At 40.9% G+C, this 22,607-nt stretch overlaps 1 protein-coding gene across 2 annotated transcripts in view; it reads right to left on the reverse strand.

Moving 5' to 3' along the window:
* LOC138912460 (inactive dipeptidyl peptidase 10) overlaps positions 1-18,557 on the reverse strand; it is a 591,726-nt gene extending 573,169 nt beyond the window's left edge. For both annotated transcript variants that reach the window (XM_070213361.1, XM_070213362.1), the window contains exon 1: positions 18,334-18,557. In XM_070213361.1, coding sequence (XP_070069462.1) covers positions 18,334-18,542 — 209 coding nt within the window. In that variant the 5' untranslated portion in view covers positions 18,543-18,557. The remainder of the gene's footprint in view (positions 1-18,333) is intronic.
* Positions 18,558-22,607: the final 4,050 nt, after the last annotated feature.

A 22,607-nucleotide genomic window follows, 5' to 3' on the forward strand; every position in this document is an offset into this window, starting at 1 on the left:
ACTTTACCCATGAATGCTTCTAATTGCTGTAGATTAGAAGGCGGACGCAACAATTTAACAGCCTCCAAGCCTGAGCTGTCTGGAAGAATCCCTTGAGCGCTGATTCTTCGTCCTAAGTACTCTATTTCGTCCTTAAAGAAGAAGCATTTCTCCTTTTTGCATCTGATAACGTTGTCACGAAGAATACTGAGTACTTGGTCGATTCGCTTTAGATGTTGCTTGCTTGTAGGTGCTGAGATGATGATGTCATCCAAGTAGTTGCCACATCCTTCTACTCCTTTTAGAAGCTGCTCCACATACCTTTGGAAGATCGCTGGAGCACTGGCAATTCCGTAGGGAAGGCGCTGGTATTGAAATAGGCCAAGGGGTGTGTTGACGACCATGATAGTTTTTGCATTCTCATCCAGTTCCATTTGAAGATAGGCATCATTTAAATCGATTTTGCTGAACTGCGCGCCGTGACGTATTATGGAATATCCGGGACCCACCAGAACTTTGGTGGTTTTTCGATGGAGCTGCTTGCTGAGAACTTCGGTTTTAGCTAGTTGAAATGACGCTTGATATAACCATTTGTGGTGCGAGCCATGAAAAGCATTTTTCCAATTGGACGGTCGATAAAGCCTTCAATCCACTTTTCTCCCCTTGCATAATTACGAGCGTAGACCATTTGATTTGAGACGTACTTGGTAACCGATTGCTTGGCTTCGACAGGCTGCTCGAAAAGTTGACTTGGCACGGTACGGACTGGACGACCATGGATTAACTCTGCGGGAGATTTTCCGTAGGAATTTGGAGTGAACCTGTAAGAAGCAAGATATTTAGTAACTGCTACTCGGACTGTTATACCGTCTTTGAGGTTTTTCTTGACTGAGAATTTGAACGTCTGAACAAAACGCTCTGCTAATCCATTGGATGCTGGATGGAACGGTGCTTTGGTTATGTGTGTTATTCCATGATGTTTGCAGAATTCCTCGAAGGCGTCAGCCGTAAGCTGCGGACCGTTGTCGCTGACCATGGTTTTTGGATATCCTTCGATGGCGAATATCGATGATAGTGCAGCGATCGTGTTAGCGGTTGTAATGGACGACATTTGAACTACAAATGGGAACTGCGAGTAAGCGTCTACGCAGATTAGCCACATAGAATCGAATATTGGGCCGGCGAAGTCGATATGAATTCGCTCCCACGCTGTTGTTGCTGCAGGCCAACTTTGATACTCTTTTGGAGGAGCAGGATTGTTGCACTTGCAGATGCTGCATGACTGAGCAAGGTTTTTAATATCTGCGTCGATCGTAGGCCATCGAACATGTTGTCTAGCTAACTGCTTCATTCGAACAATGCCCCAATGTCCTTCGTGTAACAGCTTCAGGATATGCGCTTGAAGTGTTACTGGGATTATTACACGACTGGCATCTGTGTGTTGGCAAAGCCATTTTTTGTTGATCGTGAGGGCAAATTTTCGATTGAAGTATGGTAATAATGCTTCCTCGCCTTGCTGAAGTTTTTCTGGCCATCCTACAGTAACATACCGTAAGACTTGTTTTAGAAGTTTGTCCTTGTCGATGTGGTTGCGAATGATCTCAGAATTAATCGGTGGTGACAGTTCCATTACGATGTGGCAGGCTTCTTCTTCTCTGTCGAAATCCGGATCCATGCCCACGGGAAGGCGCGATAAGGCATCTGCGTTGCCATTAGCAGATGTAGATCGATACTGTATTTCAAAGTTATAAGCCATGAGAATAATGGCCCACCGCTGTAGCCTGTTTGACGTCATTAAAGGAAGATGCTTGCCTGGATTGAAAATCGTTACAAGTGGCTTGTGATCCGTTATAAGGGTAAACTTTCGGCCGTAAAAATATTGGTGAAAACGTTTCACACCGAATATTATAGAAAGTCCTTCTTTTTCGATTTGGCTGTATTTAACCTGATGTTTGTCAAGCGTTTTTGATGCGAAAACAATAGGTCTCTCCTTGCCATCTTGTTGGATTTGCGAGAGGACTACACCGATACCAAAAGATGATGCATCCGTTGCAAGGACTAGTGGTAGGTTTTCATCGAAATGAGCTAGCTGAGTCGCGTTGATAATATGGGACTTCAGGGCTGTAAAAGCTTGTTGTTGTTGCGGCCCAAAAAGATATGCTACATTTTTTCTACGAAGTTGGTTCAAAGGAGCGGCCAACTGAAAATAATTTGGTATAAAATTGCAATAGTAATTAACTTTACCCATGAATGCTTCTAATTGCTGTAGATTAGAAGGCGGACGCAACAATTTAACAGCCTCCAAGCCTGAGCTGTCTGGAAGAATCCCTTGAGCGCTGATTCTTCGTCCTAAGTACTCTATTTCGTCCTTAAAGAAGAAGCATTTCTCCTTTTTGCATCTGATAACGTTGTCACGAAGAATACTGAGTACTTGGTCGATTCGCTTTAGATGTTGCTTGCTTGTAGGTGCTGAGATGATGATGTCATCCAAGTAGTTGCCACATCCTTCTACTCCTTTTAGAAGCTGCTCCACATACCTTTGGAAGATCGCTGGAGCACTGGCAATTCCGTAGGGAAGGCGCTGGTATTGAAATAGGCCAAGGGGTGTGTTGACGACCATGATAGTTTTTGCATTCTCATCCAGTTCCATTTGAAGATAGGCATCATTTAAATCGATTTTGCTGAACTGCGCGCCGTGACGTATTATGGAATATCCGGGACCCACCAGAACTTTGGTGGTTTTTCGATGGAGCTGCTTGCTGAGAACTTCGGTTTTAGCTAGTTGAAATGACGCTTGATATAACCATTTGTGGTGCGAGCCATGAAAAGCATTTTTCCAATTGGACGGTCGATAAAGCCTTCAATCCACTTTTCTCCCCTTGCATAATTACGAGCGTAGACCATTTGATTTGAGACGTACTTGGTAACCGATTGCTTGGCTTCGACAGGCTGCTCGAAAAGTTGACTTGGCACGGTACGGACTGGACGACCATGGATTAACTCTGCGGGAGATTTTCCGTAGGAATTTGGAGTGAACCTGTAAGAAGCAAGATATTTAGTAACTGCTACTCGGACTGTTATACCGTCTTTGAGGTTTTTCTTGACTGAGAATTTGAACGTCTGAACAAAACGCTCTGCTAATCCATTGGATGCTGGATGGAACGGTGCTTTGGTTATGTGTGTTATTCCATGATGTTTGCAGAATTCCTCGAAGGCGTCAGCCGTAAGCTGCGGACCGTTGTCGCTGACCATGGTTTTTGGATATCCTTCGATGGCGAATATCGATGATAGTGCAGCGATCGTGTTAGCGGTTGTAATGGACGACATTTGAACTACAAATGGGAACTGCGAGTAAGCGTCTACGCAGATTAGCCACATAGAATCGAATATTGGGCCGGCGAAGTCGATATGAATTCGCTCCCACGCTGTTGTTGCTGCAGGCCAACTTTGATACTCTTTTGGAGGAGCAGGATTGTTGCACTTGCAGATGCTGCATGACTGAGCAAGGTTTTTAATATCTGCGTCGATCGTAGGCCATCGAACATGTTGTCTAGCTAACTGCTTCATTCGAACAATGCCCCAATGTCCTTCGTGTAACAGCTTCAGGATATGCGCTTGAAGTGTTACTGGGATTATTACACGACTGGCATCTGTGTGTTGGCAAAGCCATTTTTTGTTGATCGTGAGGGCAAATTTTCGATTGAAGTATGGTAATAATGCTTCCTCGCCTTGCTGAAGTTTTTCTGGCCATCCTACAGTAACATACCGTAAGACTTGTTTTAGAAGTTTGTCCTTGTCGATGTGGTTGCGAATGATCTCAGAATTAATCGGTGGTGACAGTTCCATTACGATGTGGCAGGCTTCTTCTTCTCTGTCGAAATCCGGATCCATGCCCACGGGAAGGCGCGATAAGGCATCTGCGTTGCCATTAGCAGATGTAGATCGATACTGTATTTCAAAGTTATAAGCCATGAGAATAATGGCCCACCGCTGTAGCCTGTTTGACGTCATTAAAGGAAGATGCTTGCCTGGATTGAAAATCGTTACAAGTGGCTTGTGATCCGTTATAAGGGTAAACTTTCGGCCGTAAAAATATTGGTGAAAACGTTTCACACCGAATATTATAGAAAGTCCTTCTTTTTCGATTTGGCTGTATTTAACCTGATGTTTGTCAAGCGTTTTTGATGCGAAAACAATAGGTCTCTCCTTGCCATCTTGTTGGATTTGCGAGAGGACTACACCGATACCAAAAGATGATGCATCCGTTGCAAGGACTAGTGGTAGGTTTTCATCGAAATGAGCTAGCTGAGTCGCGTTGATAATATGGGACTTCAGGGCTGTAAAAGCTTGTTGTTGTTGCGGCCCAAAAAGATATGCTACATTTTTTCTACGAAGTTGGTTCAAAGGAGCGGCCAACTGAAAATAATTTGGTATAAAATTGCAATAGTAATTAACTTTACCCATGAATGCTTCTAATTGCTGTAGATTAGAAGGCGGACGCAACAATTTAACAGCCTCCAAGCCTGAGCTGTCTGGAAGAATCCCTTGAGCGCTGATTCTTCGTCCTAAGTACTCTATTTCGTCCTTAAAGAAGAAGCATTTCTCCTTTTTGCATCTGATAACGTTGTCACGAAGAATACTGAGTACTTGGTCGATTCGCTTTAGATGTTGCTTGCTTGTAGGTGCTGAGATGATGATGTCATCCAAGTAGTTGCCACATCCTTCTACTCCTTTTAGAAGCTGCTCCACATACCTTTGGAAGATCGCTGGAGCACTGGCAATTCCGTAGGGAAGGCGCTGGTATTGAAATAGGCCAAGGGGTGTGTTGACGACCATGATAGTTTTTGCATTCTCATCCAGTTCCATTTGAAGATAGGCATCATTTAAATCGATTTTGCTGAACTGCGCGCCGTGACGTATTATGGAATATCCGGGACCCACCAGAACTTTGGTGGTTTTTCGATGGAGCTGCTTGCTGAGAACTTCGGTTTTAGCTAGTTGAAATGACGCTTGATATAACCATTTGTGGTGCGAGCCATGAAAAGCATTTTTCCAATTGGACGGTCGATAAAGCCTTCAATCCACTTTTCTCCCCTTGCATAATTACGAGCGTAGACCATTTGATTTGAGACGTACTTGGTAACCGATTGCTTGGCTTCGACAGGCTGCTCGAAAAGTTGACTTGGCACGGTACGGACTGGACGACCATGGATTAACTCTGCGGGAGATTTTCCGTAGGAATTTGGAGTGAACCTGTAAGAAGCAAGATATTTAGTAACTGCTACTCGGACTGTTATACCGTCTTTGAGGTTTTTCTTGACTGAGAATTTGAACGTCTGAACAAAACGCTCTGCTAATCCATTGGATGCTGGATGGAACGGTGCTTTGGTTATGTGTGTTATTCCATGATGTTTGCAGAATTCCTCGAAGGCGTCAGCCGTAAGCTGCGGACCGTTGTCGCTGACCATGGTTTTTGGATATCCTTCGATGGCGAATATCGATGATAGTGCAGCGATCGTGTTAGCGGTTGTAATGGACGACATTTGAACTACAAATGGGAACTGCGAGTAAGCGTCTACGCAGATTAGCCACATAGAATCGAATATTGGGCCGGCGAAGTCGATATGAATTCGCTCCCACGCTGTTGTTGCTGCAGGCCAACTTTGATACTCTTTTGGAGGAGCAGGATTGTTGCACTTGCAGATGCTGCATGACTGAGCAAGGTTTTTAATATCTGCGTCGATCGTAGGCCATCGAACATGTTGTCTAGCTAACTGCTTCATTCGAACAATGCCCCAATGTCCTTCGTGTAACAGCTTCAGGATATGCGCTTGAAGTGTTACTGGGATTATTACACGACTGGCATCTGTGTGTTGGCAAAGCCATTTTTTGTTGATCGTGAGGGCAAATTTTCGATTGAAGTATGGTAATAATGCTTCCTCGCCTTGCTGAAGTTTTTCTGGCCATCCTACAGTAACATACCGTAAGACTTGTTTTAGAAGTTTGTCCTTGTCGATGTGGTTGCGAATGATCTCAGAATTAATCGGTGGTGACAGTTCCATTACGATGTGGCAGGCTTCTTCTTCTCTGTCGAAATCCGGATCCATGCCCACGGGAAGGCGCGATAAGGCATCTGCGTTGCCATTAGCAGATGTAGATCGATACTGTATTTCAAAGTTATAAGCCATGAGAATAATGGCCCACCGCTGTAGCCTGTTTGACGTCATTAAAGGAAGATGCTTGCCTGGATTGAAAATCGTTACAAGTGGCTTGTGATCCGTTATAAGGGTAAACTTTCGGCCGTAAAAATATTGGTGAAAACGTTTCACACCGAATATTATAGAAAGTCCTTCTTTTTCGATTTGGCTGTATTTAACCTGATGTTTGTCAAGCGTTTTTGATGCGAAAACAATAGGTCTCTCCTTGCCATCTTGTTGGATTTGCGAGAGGACTACACCGATACCAAAAGATGATGCATCCGTTGCAAGGACTAGTGGTAGGTTTTCATCGAAATGAGCTAGCTGAGTCGCGTTGATAATATGGGACTTCAGGGCTGTAAAAGCTTGTTGTTGTTGCGGCCCAAAAAGATATGCTACATTTTTTCTACGAAGTTGGTTCAAAGGAGCGGCCAACTGAAAATAATTTGGTATAAAATTGCAATAGTAATTAACTTTACCCATGAATGCTTCTAATTGCTGTAGATTAGAAGGCGGACGCAACAATTTAACAGCCTCCAAGCCTGAGCTGTCTGGAAGAATCCCTTGAGCGCTGATTCTTCGTCCTAAGTACTCTATTTCGTCCTTAAAGAAGAAGCATTTCTCCTTTTTGCATCTGATAACGTTGTCACGAAGAATACTGAGTACTTGGTCGATTCGCTTTAGATGTTGCTCGCTTGTAGGTGCTGAGATGATGATGTCATCCAAGTAGTTGCCACATCCTTCTACTCCTTTTAGAAGCTGCTCCACATACCTTTGGAAGATCGCTGGAGCACTGGCAATTCCGTAGGGAAGGCGCTGGTATTGAAATAGGCCAAGGGGTGTGTTGACGACCATGATAGTTTTTGCATTCTCATCCAGTTCCATTTGAAGATAGGCATCATTTAAATCGATTTTGCTGAACTGCTCGCCGTGACGTATTATGTAAAACAGAACCTTTTTTGTCGGTAGTGGATACTGTTCAACATCGATCTGTGCGTTGACTGCTTGCTTAAAGTCGCCACATATGCGAATAGCGCCACCTGGTTTTGGTGCTAGCACAATTGGGGATGAATTTTATCGGCTTCCAAATTCCGGCTTGTGTAAGTCTGTCTGCCTCAGCTCTGAATTTGTCCATCTGTGCAAATGGAATTTGACGGCTCTTGAAAAACTTTGGTGTTGCTGACGGTTTTAAAAATACACTTGCTTTGAAGTCTTTTATGACACCCATGGCTGGTTCGAACCCCTCGTTGTACGTGCTGCAAAGGTCACTTAATTCGCCTTCGTGCACCTCTTGAACTTTTGATACTTGCATGATATCAAAGCCGAAAATGTTGAATAAATCCATGCCAAATAGATTGTTTGATGTCTCAATGTTCGCAACGATTATAACCACATGCTTCTATTTTTCACCGCACTTTGCAAATGTGTGCAACTCCCCAAGCAATGGTATTGGTGTATACTCGGTGTAATACTCGGGAACACGTAATTTTGGCTTATTCAACAGCGCGTATGTATTCGCGTTGATTACGGACGCTGTGGCTCCGGAATCCATTTGGAATGATATCACTTTGCTGTGTATTTCAAGATCTATAAGAATCTTGTTCTGCTGACACTTGACTTGACCTGTTACACTGTTTACAGCTTCAATCGTTTCGATTTCGTTTGCTTCGGCTTTGCGACCTTTTTGCATTTGCAATTTACTTTTGTCTTGCTTCGACATGCATACAACAGCTATATGTCCCTTTCTACCGCACTTGTGACATACGGCATCACGAAACTTTCTCTCTGGCATGATTGTGTCCTCTTAAAAAACTCATAGCGAGCAGCAACAACGTTTCATTTTGTTGTGAAATCCCAGCGGGAAAGTGAGAAGTTGGTTTTTGTGTTCTTGAAATCCTGTTTCTTTTTTGCAGGCGGCGGTGTGGGGATAGATAATATCTGAGCGTTAAATGGGGGTGGGTTTCTGAGTAGCATCACTATCAGGCCACTTATGCGCTGTGTGATTTCTATGGCACTACGATTATAATTTTTTTAACAAAAAAAATCCCCAACTTATAATATAAAAAAATTCTATGATTTACACCAAAACCAAAAATCTTGTTCTCACATTTATCTTAAATTTTTAGTAATTTTAAAATTCGTAGAAAAAATATTATTAATTTTTAATAAAATAAATTAAACTAAATAATTATAATCATTATGTCTATAATCATAATATTTATTGACGATTTTAATTGTTTTAATTGTTTTATACATTTTTAAATATTTTCTGTGAAATAAAATAATTGGATCGTCAGATTTTGGCCTAAGCCATTTTAAGAGTTGTTACCAAATAAAAATTCGTGTTGGTAGTATTAATAACACGAAAAATGCCTAATATACCTATAATATACGTAACATTTAATGATTACGGTTCCTGAAAAGTATTGTTTAAACGAAATATTTATTCGGCGGCAAAGTGTGACACTACTTTGTAACGAAATTTACACTAAATTTATCTGAAATTTGGTATTATCAAGTATATGATACAGTGTCACATCATTTTTAAATTTGTTGGAAAGAGCGAAAAAAAAGTGAAAATAGTTAATTTTAATCGAAAAAACAATAAAAACAGCTTAAAATGTTGTCTTTCAATAATTTTTATTTCAGCGCTACAAAGGTTAGTACCACAGATATTTTCGCCATAAATAAATATAAGCCTCCGGATGCTGTCTTTAACACGAATTCTGCATTTCAGTGACACTTGAAATGTTTTTAATCTTTACCAGTGGTAAATGGTGTGAGGTGTTCATTAAATGGTTGTATAAATAGTACTTCAGTACTAACTTAGTTATTTAACTTAATCAAAATATTAAATTTATTTCAGCCAGGCCGATTGAGACTTCTTGGGACCAGAAGTGTTGCGCCTGCGTTTGTCATATTTTATTTTTTTTTCTCATAGTTTTTGATATAGATACCCGACAGAAAACATCTGATCAGAGGGAAAATGATCGGCCATGGCAAACCAGGCATAATTTCTGGAGTGATCCTTTAATTTTGTGCGGAGACGTAATAATGGTAATTACTCTTATTATTATTCCTGGTATTACATTCATATCTTAATTATTTTTGATATTTTCAGAAGACAGACAAGACATGGATACCTAAGAACTGCATTCGGCCAAGCAAAGCCCGGGAATGCTTCAGGAATTAAAAATTTTTAGTTCCAAGCTTCGATTGTAATTATTATTAATAAATACACAAACAAATATTACAAAAAAACATGATTTTTATTGTGGAAAATCAGATACTGCAAAGCAGTGCAAAACCAAAACTGCGAGGGTCTGGAAAAACCTAAACTGGGAGGGTGTAGAAAAGCAGATATTGCAAGTGGAGGAAAACCATAACTGAGTACGTATGGAAAATCTATAATGCGGGAAGTCGAAAAACCAGTGGATTTTGTCCTGCATTCTTCTGCCAGAGATCCAGATAGAAACCTCATTTCCCCCTTACTTTTTGTGTCACCCCCGTGTATTTTGAAACCACAGATGGAAGAAATGTATGGGGTGAATGAGGTTTTGTTCCTTCCAATTGTATGGAGAAACCTCATGAAAATATGTTATTTTCCAGAGGAATTTTCCCGGTGGGATGTTCTGTTAACTTGTCTGTGAGTTGCATTTATGTATACGTGTTCAAATTGTTGCTCGCGAACAGATTTTTCAATAGTTCGAATATGTTCATGCCACACCACGAAAGAAAATAAGCATTTTGCTTAATTTCTTCACTAACCTCGTTAAAATGCTGTGTTAACTGTTCAAAGTAAGACTCCCAGTTTTAATTGTCTTTGTCGAATTTGTGGAATGGAGGACACGAAGATAATTCAACGGTGTGGCTTGAATCACCCTGGAGAAGCGTTTCTATCCATCATTGCTTGCATCCATTTTTGTTGCTGTTCCATAATGTCTTTTGTAAATGCTTGCTGTTGAGCAAGTATTGCTTGAATTAAATCATCATCTGCCGGCATCTTGATGAAAATCAACGACTACTCGACACGATTTATGCGATTTAACCGTTTTTTTTTCTCGTCGCCAATATGTTGTGTTCTCAATGAGTTCTATTTCAGACTGCTTTTTTGTATGGGAAACTTACAGAGTTTCCAGATTCTTGAAGTACTAACTGAGTATAGAATATAGGAATAAAAAACAGATGTTTGGTTGACAATATATAACAATCCTCATCTATCGTTGACAACAATTCTTGGCTTTTCCTTTTATATGTTTTACGACAACACTCAGAAAAGGCTTTTTGTGCCCTCCCTCTTGTAACAGGTGTTTTTTTTTAGACGGATAGAACTTTAAGTTGCAATAAATCAACGATGGATTATTCGATTGATATGAATTTTTTTTATTCGGAAGATAATCTTGTTGCATTACATTTTATATATGAGTTCTGGCATATGACCGCCACGGCTGGCTCGGATGTAGTTCAATATGGACGTCCAATTTTCGATGACTTTTCCCAACATTTGCGGCCGTATATCGGCAATAACACGGCGAATGTTGTCTTCCAAATGGTCAAGCGTTTGTTTCTTATCCACATATACCAATGACTTTACATAGCCCCAAAGAAAGAAGTCTAGCGGTGTTAAATCACAAGATCTTGGAGGCCAATTTATAGGTCCAATTCGTGAAATTAGTCGGTGACCAAACGTGTCTTTCAATAAATCAAAATAAAATTTCACTATTTCCAAGCGTTGTTCAGGTGTGAGTCTATTTATGATGAATTGCCAAACCAAACTGAGAATAAATCACTTGACAGCTGTTAAATCGGTAGCCATCTTGAACAGTGATGCCAACTTAAAGTTCTATACCTCTAAAAAAACACCCTTTACTTGAAGTGGAAGCAATGACATCAATGGGGTAGCCGTTCAATGTGACGTGAATCCAACTTGATTATGAGCAAGAAACCTGGCTTTATCTCTCCTAGATTTCTCAAATCTGTTTTGAAATTCAAAAGACAGTTTACTCATGTATAGTTTCAATTTGGAGTGATCAATGTCATCGCTGCGTGCTCTATAAGAGCATCTTGCTGAGCTGTTTTTATGTTTTTCGACCAAACCTCGAACAATGCAGCACGGCTTATTTCACTTATTTCTAAATATAAGGTCTTTGGGCAAAATATGGGCAAGATTTTCTTTTAGATTCTGAATCAGAATGAATGCTTTCGAATTATGTATGTTCTGGTTGGATAGAATACGATAGAATAATATAAGTTTTTTCCACCAAAAAACAGAAAAAATACACTTACTCTTTAAAACATTTTTCACAAAAAAAAAAATGTTTTTGTTTTTGAAAGTGGATTAAAAATTGTCTAAAGTTTCTGGGAAAAATAACTTGATAATATGGGACTTCAGGGCTGTAAAAGCTTGTTGTTGTTGCGGCCCAAAAAGATATGCTACATTTTTTCTACGAAGTTGGTTCAAAGGAGCGGCCAACTGAAAATAATTTGGTATAAAATTGCAATAGTAATTAACTTTACCCATGAATGCTTCTAATTGCTGTAGATTAGAAGGCGGACGCAACAATTTAACAGCCTCCAAGCCTGAGCTGTCTGGAAGAATCCCTTGAGCGCTGATTCTTCGTCCTAAGTACTCTATTTCGTCCTTAAAGAAGAAGCATTTCTCCTTTTTGCATCTGATAACGTTGTCACGAAGAATACTGAGTACTTGGTCGATTCGCTTTAGATGTTGCTCGCTTGTAGGTGCTGAGATGATGATGTCATCCAAGTAGTTGCCACATCCTTCTACTCCTTTTAGAAGCTGCTCCACATACCTTTGGAAGATCGCTGGAGCACTGGCAATTCCGTAGGGAAGGCGCTGGTATTGAAATAGGCCAAGGGGTGTGTTGACGACCATGATAGTTTTTGCATTCTCATCCAGTTCCATTTGAAGATAGGCATCATTTAAATCGATTTTGCTGAACTGCTCGCCGTGACGTATTATGTAAAACAGAACCTTTTTTGTCGGTAGTGGATACTGTTCAACATCGATCTGTGCGTTGACTGCTTGCTTAAAGTCGCCACATATGCGAATAGCGCCACCTGGTTTTGGTGCTAGCACAATTGGGGATGAATTTTATCGGCTTCCAAATTCCGGCTTGTGTAAGTCTGTCTGCCTCAGCTCTGAATTTGTCCATCTGTGCAAATGGAATTTGACGGCTCTTGAAAAACTTTGGTGTTGCTGACGGTTTTAAAAATACACTTGCTTTGAAGTCTTTTATGACACCCATGGCTGGTTCGAACCCCTCGTTGTACGTGCTGCAAAGGTCACTTAATTCGCCTTCGTGCACCTCTTGAACTTTTGATACTTGCATGATATCAAAGCCGAAAATGTTGAATAAATCCATGCCAAATAGATTGTTTGATGTCTCAATGTTCGCAACGATTATAACCACATGCTTCTATTTTTCACCGCACTTTGCAAATGTGTGCAACTCCCCAAGCAATGGTATTGGTGTATACTCGGTGTAATACTCGGGAACACGTAATTTTGGCTTATTCAACAGCGCGTATGTATTCGCGTTGATTACGGACGCTGTGGCTCCGGAATCCATTTGGAATGATATCACTTTGCTGTGTATTTCAAGATCTATAAGAATCTTGTTCTGCTGACACTTGACTTGACCTGTTACACTGTTTACAGCTTCAATCGTTTCGATTTCGTTTGCTTCGGCTTTGCGACCTTTTTGCATTTGCAATTTACTTTTGTCTTGCTTCGACATGCATACAACAGCTATATGTCCCTTTCTACCGCACTTGTGACATACGGCATCACGAAACTTTCTCTCTGGCATGATTGTGTCCTCTTAAAAAACTCATAGCGAGCAGCAACAACGTTTCATTTTGTTGTGAAATCCCAGCGGGAAAGTGAGAAGTTGGTTTTTGTGTTCTTGAAATCCTGTTTCTTTTTTGCAGGCGGCGGTGTGGGGATAGATAATATCTGAGCGTTAAATGGGGGTGGGTTTCTGAGTAGCATCACTATCAGGCCACTTATGCGCTGTGTGATTTCTATGGCACTACGATTATAATTTTTTTAACAAAAAAAATCCCCAACTTATAATATAAAAAAATTCTATGATTTACACCAAAACCAAAAATCTTGTTCTCACATTTATCTTAAATTTTTAGTAATTTTAAAATTCGTAGAAAAAATATTATTAATTTTTAATAAAATAAATTAAACTAAATAATTATAATCATTATGTCTATAATCATAATATTTATTGACGATTTTAATTGTTTTAATTGTTTTATACATTTTTAAATATTTTCTGTGAAATAAAATAATTGGATCGTCAGATTTTGGCCTAAGCCATTTTAAGAGTTGTTACCAAATAAAAATTCGTGTTGGTAGTATTAATAACACGAAAAATGCCTAATATACCTATAATATACGTAACATTTAATGATTACGGTTCCTGAAAAGTATTGTTTAAACGAAATATTTATTCGGCGGCAAAGTGTGACACTACTTTGTAACGAAATTTACACTAAATTTATCTGAAATTTGGTATTATCAAGTATATGATACAGTGTCACATCATTTTTAAATTTGTTGGAAAGAGTGAAAAAAAAGTGAAAATAGTTAATTTTAATCGAAAAAACAATAAAAACAGCTTAAAATGTTGTCTTTCAATAATTTTTATTTCAGCGCTACAAAGGTTAGTACCACAGATATTTTCGCCATAAATAAATATACGCCTCCGGATGCTGTCTTTAACACGAATTCTGCATTTCAGTGACACTTGAAATGTTTTTAATCTTTACCAGTGGTAAATGGTGTGAGGTGTTCATTAAATGGTTGTATAAATAGTACTTCAGTACTAACTTAGTTATTTAACTTAATCAAAATATTAAATTTATTTCAGCCAGGCCGATTGAGACTTCTTGGGACCAGAAGTGTTGCGCCTGCGTTTGTCATATTTTATTTTTTTTTCTCATAGTTTTTGATATAGATACCCGACAGAAAACATCTGATCAGAGGGAAAATGATCGGCCATGGCAAACCAGGCATAATTTCTGGAGTGATCCTTTAATTTTGTGCGGAGACGTAATAATGGTAATTACTCTTATTATTATTCCTGGTATTACATTCATATCTTAATTATTTTTGATATTTTCAGAAGACAGACAAGACATGGATACCTAAGAACTGCATTCGGCCAAGCAAAGCCCGGGAATGCTTCAGGAATTAAAAATTTTTAGTTCCAAGCTTCGATTGTAATTATTATTAATAAATACACAAACAAATATTACAAAAAAACATGATTTTTATTGTGGAAAATCAGATACTGCAAAGCAGTGCAAAACCAAAACTGCGAGGGTCTGGAAAAACCTAAACTGGGAGGGTGTAGAAAAGCAGATATTGCAAGTGGAGGAAAACCATAACTGAGTACGTATGGAAAATCTATAATGCGGGAAGTCGAAAAACCAGTGGATTTTGTCCTGCATTCTTCTGCCAGAGATCCAGATAGAAACCTCATTTCCCCCTTACTTTTTGTGTCACCCCCGTGTATTTTGAAACCACAGATGGAAGAAATGTATGGGGTGAATGAGGTTTTGTTCCTTCCAATTGTATGGAGAAACCTCATGAAAATATGTTATTTTCCAGAGGAATTTTCCCGGTGGGATGTTCTGTTAACTTGTCTGTGAGTTGCATTTATGTATACGTGTTCAAATTGTTGCTCGCGAACAGATTTTTCAATAGTTCGAATATGTTCATGCCACACCACGAAAGAAAATAAGCATTTTGCTTAATTTCTTCACTAACCTCGTTAAAATGCTGTGTTAACTGTTCAAAGTAAGACTCCCAGTTTTAATTGTCTTTGTCGAATTTGTGGAATGGAGGACACGAAGATAATTCAACGGTGTGGCTTGAATCACCCTGGAGAAGCGTTTCTATCCATCATTGCTTGCATCCATTTTTGTTGCTGTTCCATAATGTCTTTTGTAAATGCTTGCTGTTGAGCAAGTATTGCTTGAACTAAATCATCATCTGCCGGCATCTTGATGAAAATCAACGACTACTCGACACGATTTATGCGATTTAACCGTTTTTTTTTCTCGTCGCCAATATGTTGTGTTCTCAATGAGTTCTATTTCAGACTGCTTTTTTGTATGGGAAGCTTACAGAGTTTCCAGATTCTTGAAGTACTAACTGAGTATAGAATATAGGAATAAAAAACAGATGTTTGGTTGACAATATATAACAATCCTCATCTATCGTTGACAACAATTCTTGGCTTTTCCTTTTATATGTTTTACGACAACACTCAGAAAAGGCTTTTTGTGCCCTCCCTCTTGTAACAGGTGTTTTTTTTTAGACGGATAGAACTTTAAGTTGCAATAAATCAACGATGGATTATTCGATTGATATGAATTTTTTTTATTCGGAAGATAACACTATGCAGCATCAAAAATTAACCTCGATGAATGCTATATTTTTGGATTCGTTACGAATTCCCAAGTTAAACTGCGTTTTCCAAAGAGTTCCCCGACGCAAGGATTCTTAGCAAAAGGACCTCAAAGTTCGAAAAATGCTGAAATTGACCAACTTTGCGGAGCTCTCAGAGGCAAATGGATGCATGGCTTGGTTCGAAGTTAAAGTTTTTTAAAAGATACACCCTTTATCTTTCAAACCCCATACATAAAATAATTTTAGGATTTTTTTTAAAGCAGAAATAAATTCCAAAAAACATAGTCAAAAAACTGAAAAACATACAGCTGCGGTCAAAATAGTAGCAGTGTTGCCGCCTTGTGTTTTTAAAAGTTTGATGTTGTAATTTTTTCTTATCCAATTAGTCTAATAGTAAAACTATAATCAATACAATATTACCAGGAAAAGATCAATTACAACAACAAACTTTTAAATACACAGGGCGGCAACACTACTACCATTTTGACCGCTGCTGTATACTTTTATGTTTTTTGACTATGTTTTCTAGAATTTGTTTCTGCCTTAAAAAAAATCTTAAAAATTTTTTAAGTATGGGGTTTAAAAGATAAAGGGTGTATCTTTTAAAAAACTTTAACATCGAATCAAACCATGCATCCATTTGCCTCTGAGAGCTCCGCAAAGTTGGCCAATTTCAGCATTTTTCGAACTTTGAGGTCCTTTTGCTGAGAATCCTTGCGTCGGGGAACTTTTTTGAAAACGCAGTTTAACTTGGGAATTCGTAACGAATCCAAAAATATAGCATCCATCGAGGTAAATTTAAAAAGCACTAAAAATGCTGCACAGTGTAATCTTGTTGCATTACATTTTATATATGAGTTCTGGCATATGACCGCCACGGCTGGCTCGGATGTAGTTCAATATGGACGTCCAATTTTCGATGACTTTTCCCAACATTTGCGGCCGTATATCGGCAATAACACGGCGAATGTTGTCTTCCAAATGGTCAAGCGTTTGTTTCTTATCCACATATACCAATGACTTTACATAGCCCCAAAGAAAGAAGTCTAGCGGTGTTAAATCACAAGATCTTGGAGGCCAATTTATAGGTCCAATTCGTGAAATTAGTCGGTGACCAAACGTGTCTTTCAATAAATCAAAATAAAATTTCACTATTTCCAAGCGTTGTTCAGGTGTGAGTCTATTTATGATGAATTGCCAAACCAAACTGAGAATAAATCACTTGACAGCTGTTAAATCGGTAGCCATCTTGAACAGTGATGCCAAGTTAAAGTTCTATACCTCTAAAAAAACACCCTTTACTTAAAGTGGAAGCAATGACATCAATGGGGTAGCCGTTCAATGTGACGTGAATCCAACTTGATTATGAGCAAGAAACCTGGCTTTATCTCTCCTAGATTTCTCAAATCTGTTTTGAAATTCAAAAGACAGTTTACTCATGTATAGTTTCAATTTGGAGTGATCAATGTCATCGCTGCGTGCTCTATAAGAGCATCTTGCTGAGCTGTTTTTATGTTTTTCGACCAAACCTCGAACAATGCAGCACGGCTTATTTCACTTATTTCTAAATATAAGGTCTTTGGGCAAAATATGGGCAAGATTTTCTTTTAGATTCTGAATCAGAATGAATGCTTTCGAATTATGTATGTTCTGGTTGGATAGAATACGATAGAATAATATAAGTTTTTTCCACCAAAAAACAGAAAAAATACACTTACTCTTTAAAACATTTTTCACAAAAAAAAAAATGTTTTTGTTTTTGAAAGTGGATTAAAAATTGTCTAAAGTTTCTGGGAAAAATAACTTTTGACTGCTCCCACTGATCACGCGATGCAATTGATAAGACTAAACTTTGTCAACTGTTGCTCGCTTCCCAGTGCAAACTTGCATGCATTCTAAAGTCCACCTTTAAAAACCGTTATCTTCAAAAAAAAAAATGTCTTTTGTTTTGAGCTTGTTTTTGTAATAGTTGAACATTTCTAAAAGTGCCGCCTAAAGCTCATCGACTTCAAAAATAGTTAAACTTTTGCTAAAAGTCCCCCTAGATTGACAAAACCTTACACCTTGCACCTTGCACCTTGCACAAAGAAATAATGTCTTTTCTTTAAAGTGACCGCTCACAGTTTAAGAATGTACTAAACTATACCACTTTTTCTACGGAGATATAGTATTTCTTGCCTAGAATCAAAGGCGACTACGCCATTACTTTAAGAAAAAAGTCCGGAAAATATCGACTCAAGGATTCTTAGCACAAGAAAAAAAATCTTAAAATTATTTCAAGTTTGGGGCTTGGGAAAAACTTTATCATCAAAGCAAACCATGAATTCGTTTGCCTCTGAGACCTCCGGAAAGTTGTGCAAATTCAGCATTTTTCGAAATTTGAGGTTCTTTTGCTAAGAATCCTTGCGTCGGGGAACTTTTTGGAAAACGCAGTTTAACTTGGGAATTCGTAAAAAATTCAAAAATATAGCATCCATAATCTTAAGAAAAATATTTCTATAATTAAGAAAAAATTTCTGAAATCAATAGCGCTTTAAAATCATGTGCGATTTTCTAAAATTAAGGGCCATTTTTTGTAGACAATTTCGATCTATTCTGAACCTACAAATTAAAAACAAATTTCGTGAACTTTAGTTTCCTTGTTGTTGTAAAAACTTTGGTTTATAAAAAGATACAGTTTTTACACACGAAATCAGAAATACTTACCCTAATAAATATATGGCAGTGATGATACCAGCTATGACGAAGCTTATAACGATCAAGGAGAATATTATACTTCGCCAATTGTTACCTTCATCTAAATCAATATCCTGATCCTTTTGCCTTGGATCTTGGACCTGTAAAGTTTCATCCGGTGGTAGTCTCCAAGAACCCCCTCCTCCTGCTCCACGATCTGATGTCATATTAGTGTGCATAGTTGTTACCCAAGTCGAATATATATAATAATAAAGTCGATGGCAAAGAAGATAATCTCGGAAGGTGCAGCCTCTGCAATTGAGATAATATGTAATATATAAAACACAAGAAAGAATTGATAAGCATCCAAAAAAAAAAATCAACGTCACCCTAATTGAAGAACATCTCCCTCATTAAAAAATGTGCATTTATAATTGTGATAATAAGTGAAAAATAGTTTTTGGTCCTTTTATTTTCACTCTTTTGTTTTGGTGAACAGACAGACAGACAGACAGACAGACAGACAGACAGACAGACAGACAGACAGACAGACAGACAGACAGACAGACAGCCAGACAGACAGACAGACAGACAGACAGACAGACAGACAGACAGACAGACAGACAGACAGACAGACAGACAGACAGACAGACATACAGACAGACAGACAGACAGACAGACAGACAGACAGACAGACAGACAGACAGACAGACAGACAGACAGACAGACAGACAGACAGACAGACAGACAGACAGACAGACAGACAGACAGACAGACAGACAGACAGACAGACAGACAGACAGACAGACAGACAGACAGACAGACAGACAGACAGACAGACAGACAGACAGACAGACAGACAGACAGACAGACAGACAGACAGACAGACAGACAGACAGACAGACAGACAGACAGACAGACAGACAGACAGACAGACAGACAGACAGACAGACAGACAGACAGACAGACAGACAGACAGACAGACAGACAGACAGACAGACAGACAGACAGACAGACAGACAGACAGACAGACAGACAGACAGACAGACAGACAGACAGACAGACAGACAGACAGACAGACAGACAGACAGACAGACAGACAGACAGACAGACAGACAGACAGACAGACAGACAGACAGACAGACAGACAGACAGACAGACAGACAGACAGACAGACAGACAGACAGACAGACAGACAGACAGACAGACAGACAGACAGACAGACAGACAGACAGACAGACAGACAGACAGACAGACAGACAGACAGACAGACAGACAGACAGACAGACAGACAGACAGACAGACAGACAGACAGACAGACAGACAGACAGACAGACAGACAGACAGACAGACAGACAGACAGACAGACAGACAGACAGACAGACAGACAGACAGACAGACAGACAGACAGACAGACAGACAGACAGACAGACAGACAGACAGACAGACAGACAGACAGACAGACAGACAGACAGACAGACAGACAGACAGACAGACAGACAGACAGACAGACAGACAGACAGACAGACAGACAGACAGACAGACAGACAGACAGACAGACAGACAGACAGACAGACAGACAGACAGACAGACAGACAGACAGACAGACAGACAGACAGACAGACAGACAGACAGACAGACAGACAGACAGACAGACAGACAGACAGACAGACAGACAGACAGACAGACAGACAGACAGACAGACAGACAGACAGACAGACAGACAGACAGACAGACAGACAGACAGACAGACAGACAGACAGACAGACAGACAGACAGACAGACAGACAGACAGACAGACAGACAGACAGACAGACAGACAGACAGACAGACAGACAGACAGACAGACAGACAGACAGACAGACAGACAGACAGACAGACAGACAGACAGACAGACAGACAGACAGACATTATCCGGCGCGCTAGAAACATTTGTCGCCAGTCCCTCGGTTGGTTCGTGGCTGCCGCCATGCCGAGCGGAATTTAATCCTAACCCCTCCATCTCGATGCGGCGGGACTTGAGCCGCACCAGCGACCGAAAACAAATCAGTCGGGAATCTCGCCGCGGTCCTCGTTCTCCCGTCGGCGACGCCTGAAGTAACGCGCTCAGCTGGAGGTAGGACTAGAGGTCCTGCCTCCGAGGCGCTGCGGGTTGTTCCTTGACGACTCCGAACACCCGTGCCTCGGATTTGGTGCTGTGTTTACGTGCTGGTGATGCCTCCATGGTGTTGCCTCTAGGTGTGAGATTTCGAATAAGCAGATACGCTTTGCTATACTCTTCGAAGAGCCTCGGTTTTTCGGCCGCGCTCCTGTTTCGTTATACCGCAGGGCTTGTACCGGTAATGGGACTTGGCCTTTGTGTACGCCTCCTACGGAATTTGCACCGGTGTGCACCCGCTCTCGCGCTAATGTTTGTGTGTGTGCTAGTGTATCCGTGTGTTCCACGTGTTGTGCCCGTTTCTCTCCCGCTAACGGAAAGCACACTGCTCCCTCGACGTCGTAGTCGTTTCACTTGGTTCATTCCCGGGCTTTAGGTCGCTAATGTGTGCTGTTTTTTCCTTGCAGCTTTCCTCGTGCCGTAACTTGCAGATCACCGGCGAAATGAACTTTGTGATTTTAAACGGCCCATCGAATTTTGGGGCCAGTTTCGCCGAGAAGCCCTCTACCACCTTGGACAGGTGGTGCTCCTTAGCCAAGACCCTGTCCCCAATCTTCGGCTTACATCGTCGCTTTCGGAGATTATAGTGACGCGCCTGATCCTTCGCTGCCCTTTCCATGTTTTTCCTAACCAACTCGAAGATTTCCTTCAGTTTTTGTGCGTTCTCCGTGGGTGTTTGTGTCTCCTATCCTGTTCCGGATGTCTGCTCGTCGTACAGCGCGTTTGGGAGTCTTGGCTCTCTCCCATGCGTGAAAAACGCTGGAGAATAGCCCGTTGTTTCCGTCACACTTGTTTTCAGGGCCAGTTGCAATTCTGGCCATTTTTCATCCCACGTCTTCTGATCGGCTCCGGTGAATTGCGCGATCATGGTTTTCACGGTCCTGTTGGTACTTCCCGTTGGGTTTTCTTGTGTTACGGGGCTGTAAACTGGTTTCGGACACCCAGTTCCTCCTTGAACTTCTTGAACGCTCTTCTTGTGAACCGCACGCCGTTGTCGGGTTTCCGTGGTTGCCTTCCGCATGGGCACTATATCGGTCCACTTTGAGAATCGATCCACCAAGACTTGTAGCATCGAATTCCCGTGCATTGACCGTGGCAGGGGTCCGACGAAATCGGCGCATGGTTCCCCCGGAATTTGTGCTTGCATTTTTCTGGCTGCATGCAGTTGGTTAGGCTTGTACTTCATGCAACTTTCGTAGTACGTCTTGATGCATACTCGGCCAGTGGTCTCTTGCTGCCACTCTTGTGATCGTTTTCCGACCTCCCAGGTGTTTGGCCGTTGGCATGTCGTGATTTTACGAAATGACCCTTTTTCTCGACTTGGTGGGTACGCACAGCTTCCAGGCGACTACGTTCTTGTTGCCAGCCTTGTGAGAAATATGTCGGTATAGCCGGTCGGCGTCCACCGGATAATCCGGGTATTGTTGTGGATTCTGCGTCTCCTTTCCTCGCATTTTCTTGTTCCTCAGTCTTCGGCACGTTTTTAGTAGCGGCTGCCGTGACAGGCCGTGACACTGGCCGAGCATGCATCAAGACGTACTACGAAAGTTGCATGAAGTACAAGCCTAACCAACTGCATGCAGCCAGAAAAATGCAAGCACAAATTCCGGGGGAACCATGCGCCGATTTCGTCGGACCCCTGCCACGGTCAATGCACGGGAATTCGTGGATCGTGGATCGATTCTCAAAGTGGACCGATATAGTGCCCATGCGGAAGGCAACCACGGAAACCCGACAACGGCGTGCAGTTCACAAGAAGAGCGTTCAAGAAGTTCAAGGAGGAACTGGGTGTCCGAAACCAGTTTACAGCCCCGTAACACAAGAAAACCCAACGGGAAGTACCAACAGGACCGTGAAAACCATGATCGCGCAATTCACCGGAGCCGATCAGAAGACGTGGGATGAAAAATGGCCAGAATTGCAACTGGCCCTGAAAACAAGTGTGACGGAAACAACGGGCTATTCTCCAGCGTTTTTCACGCATGGGAGAGAGCCAAGACTCCCAAACGCGCTGTACGACGAGCAGACATCCGGAACAGGATAGGAGACACAAACACCCACGGAGAACGCACAAAAACTGAAGGAAATCTTCGAGTTGGTTAGGAAAAACATGGAAAGGGCAGCGAAGGATCAGGCGCGTCACTAT

Source organism: Drosophila takahashii, chromosome 2R (assembly GCF_030179915.1).
Source record: "Drosophila takahashii strain IR98-3 E-12201 chromosome 2R, DtakHiC1v2, whole genome shotgun sequence".
In the NCBI taxonomy this organism is placed as follows: Eukaryota; Metazoa; Arthropoda; class Insecta; order Diptera; family Drosophilidae; genus Drosophila; species Drosophila takahashii.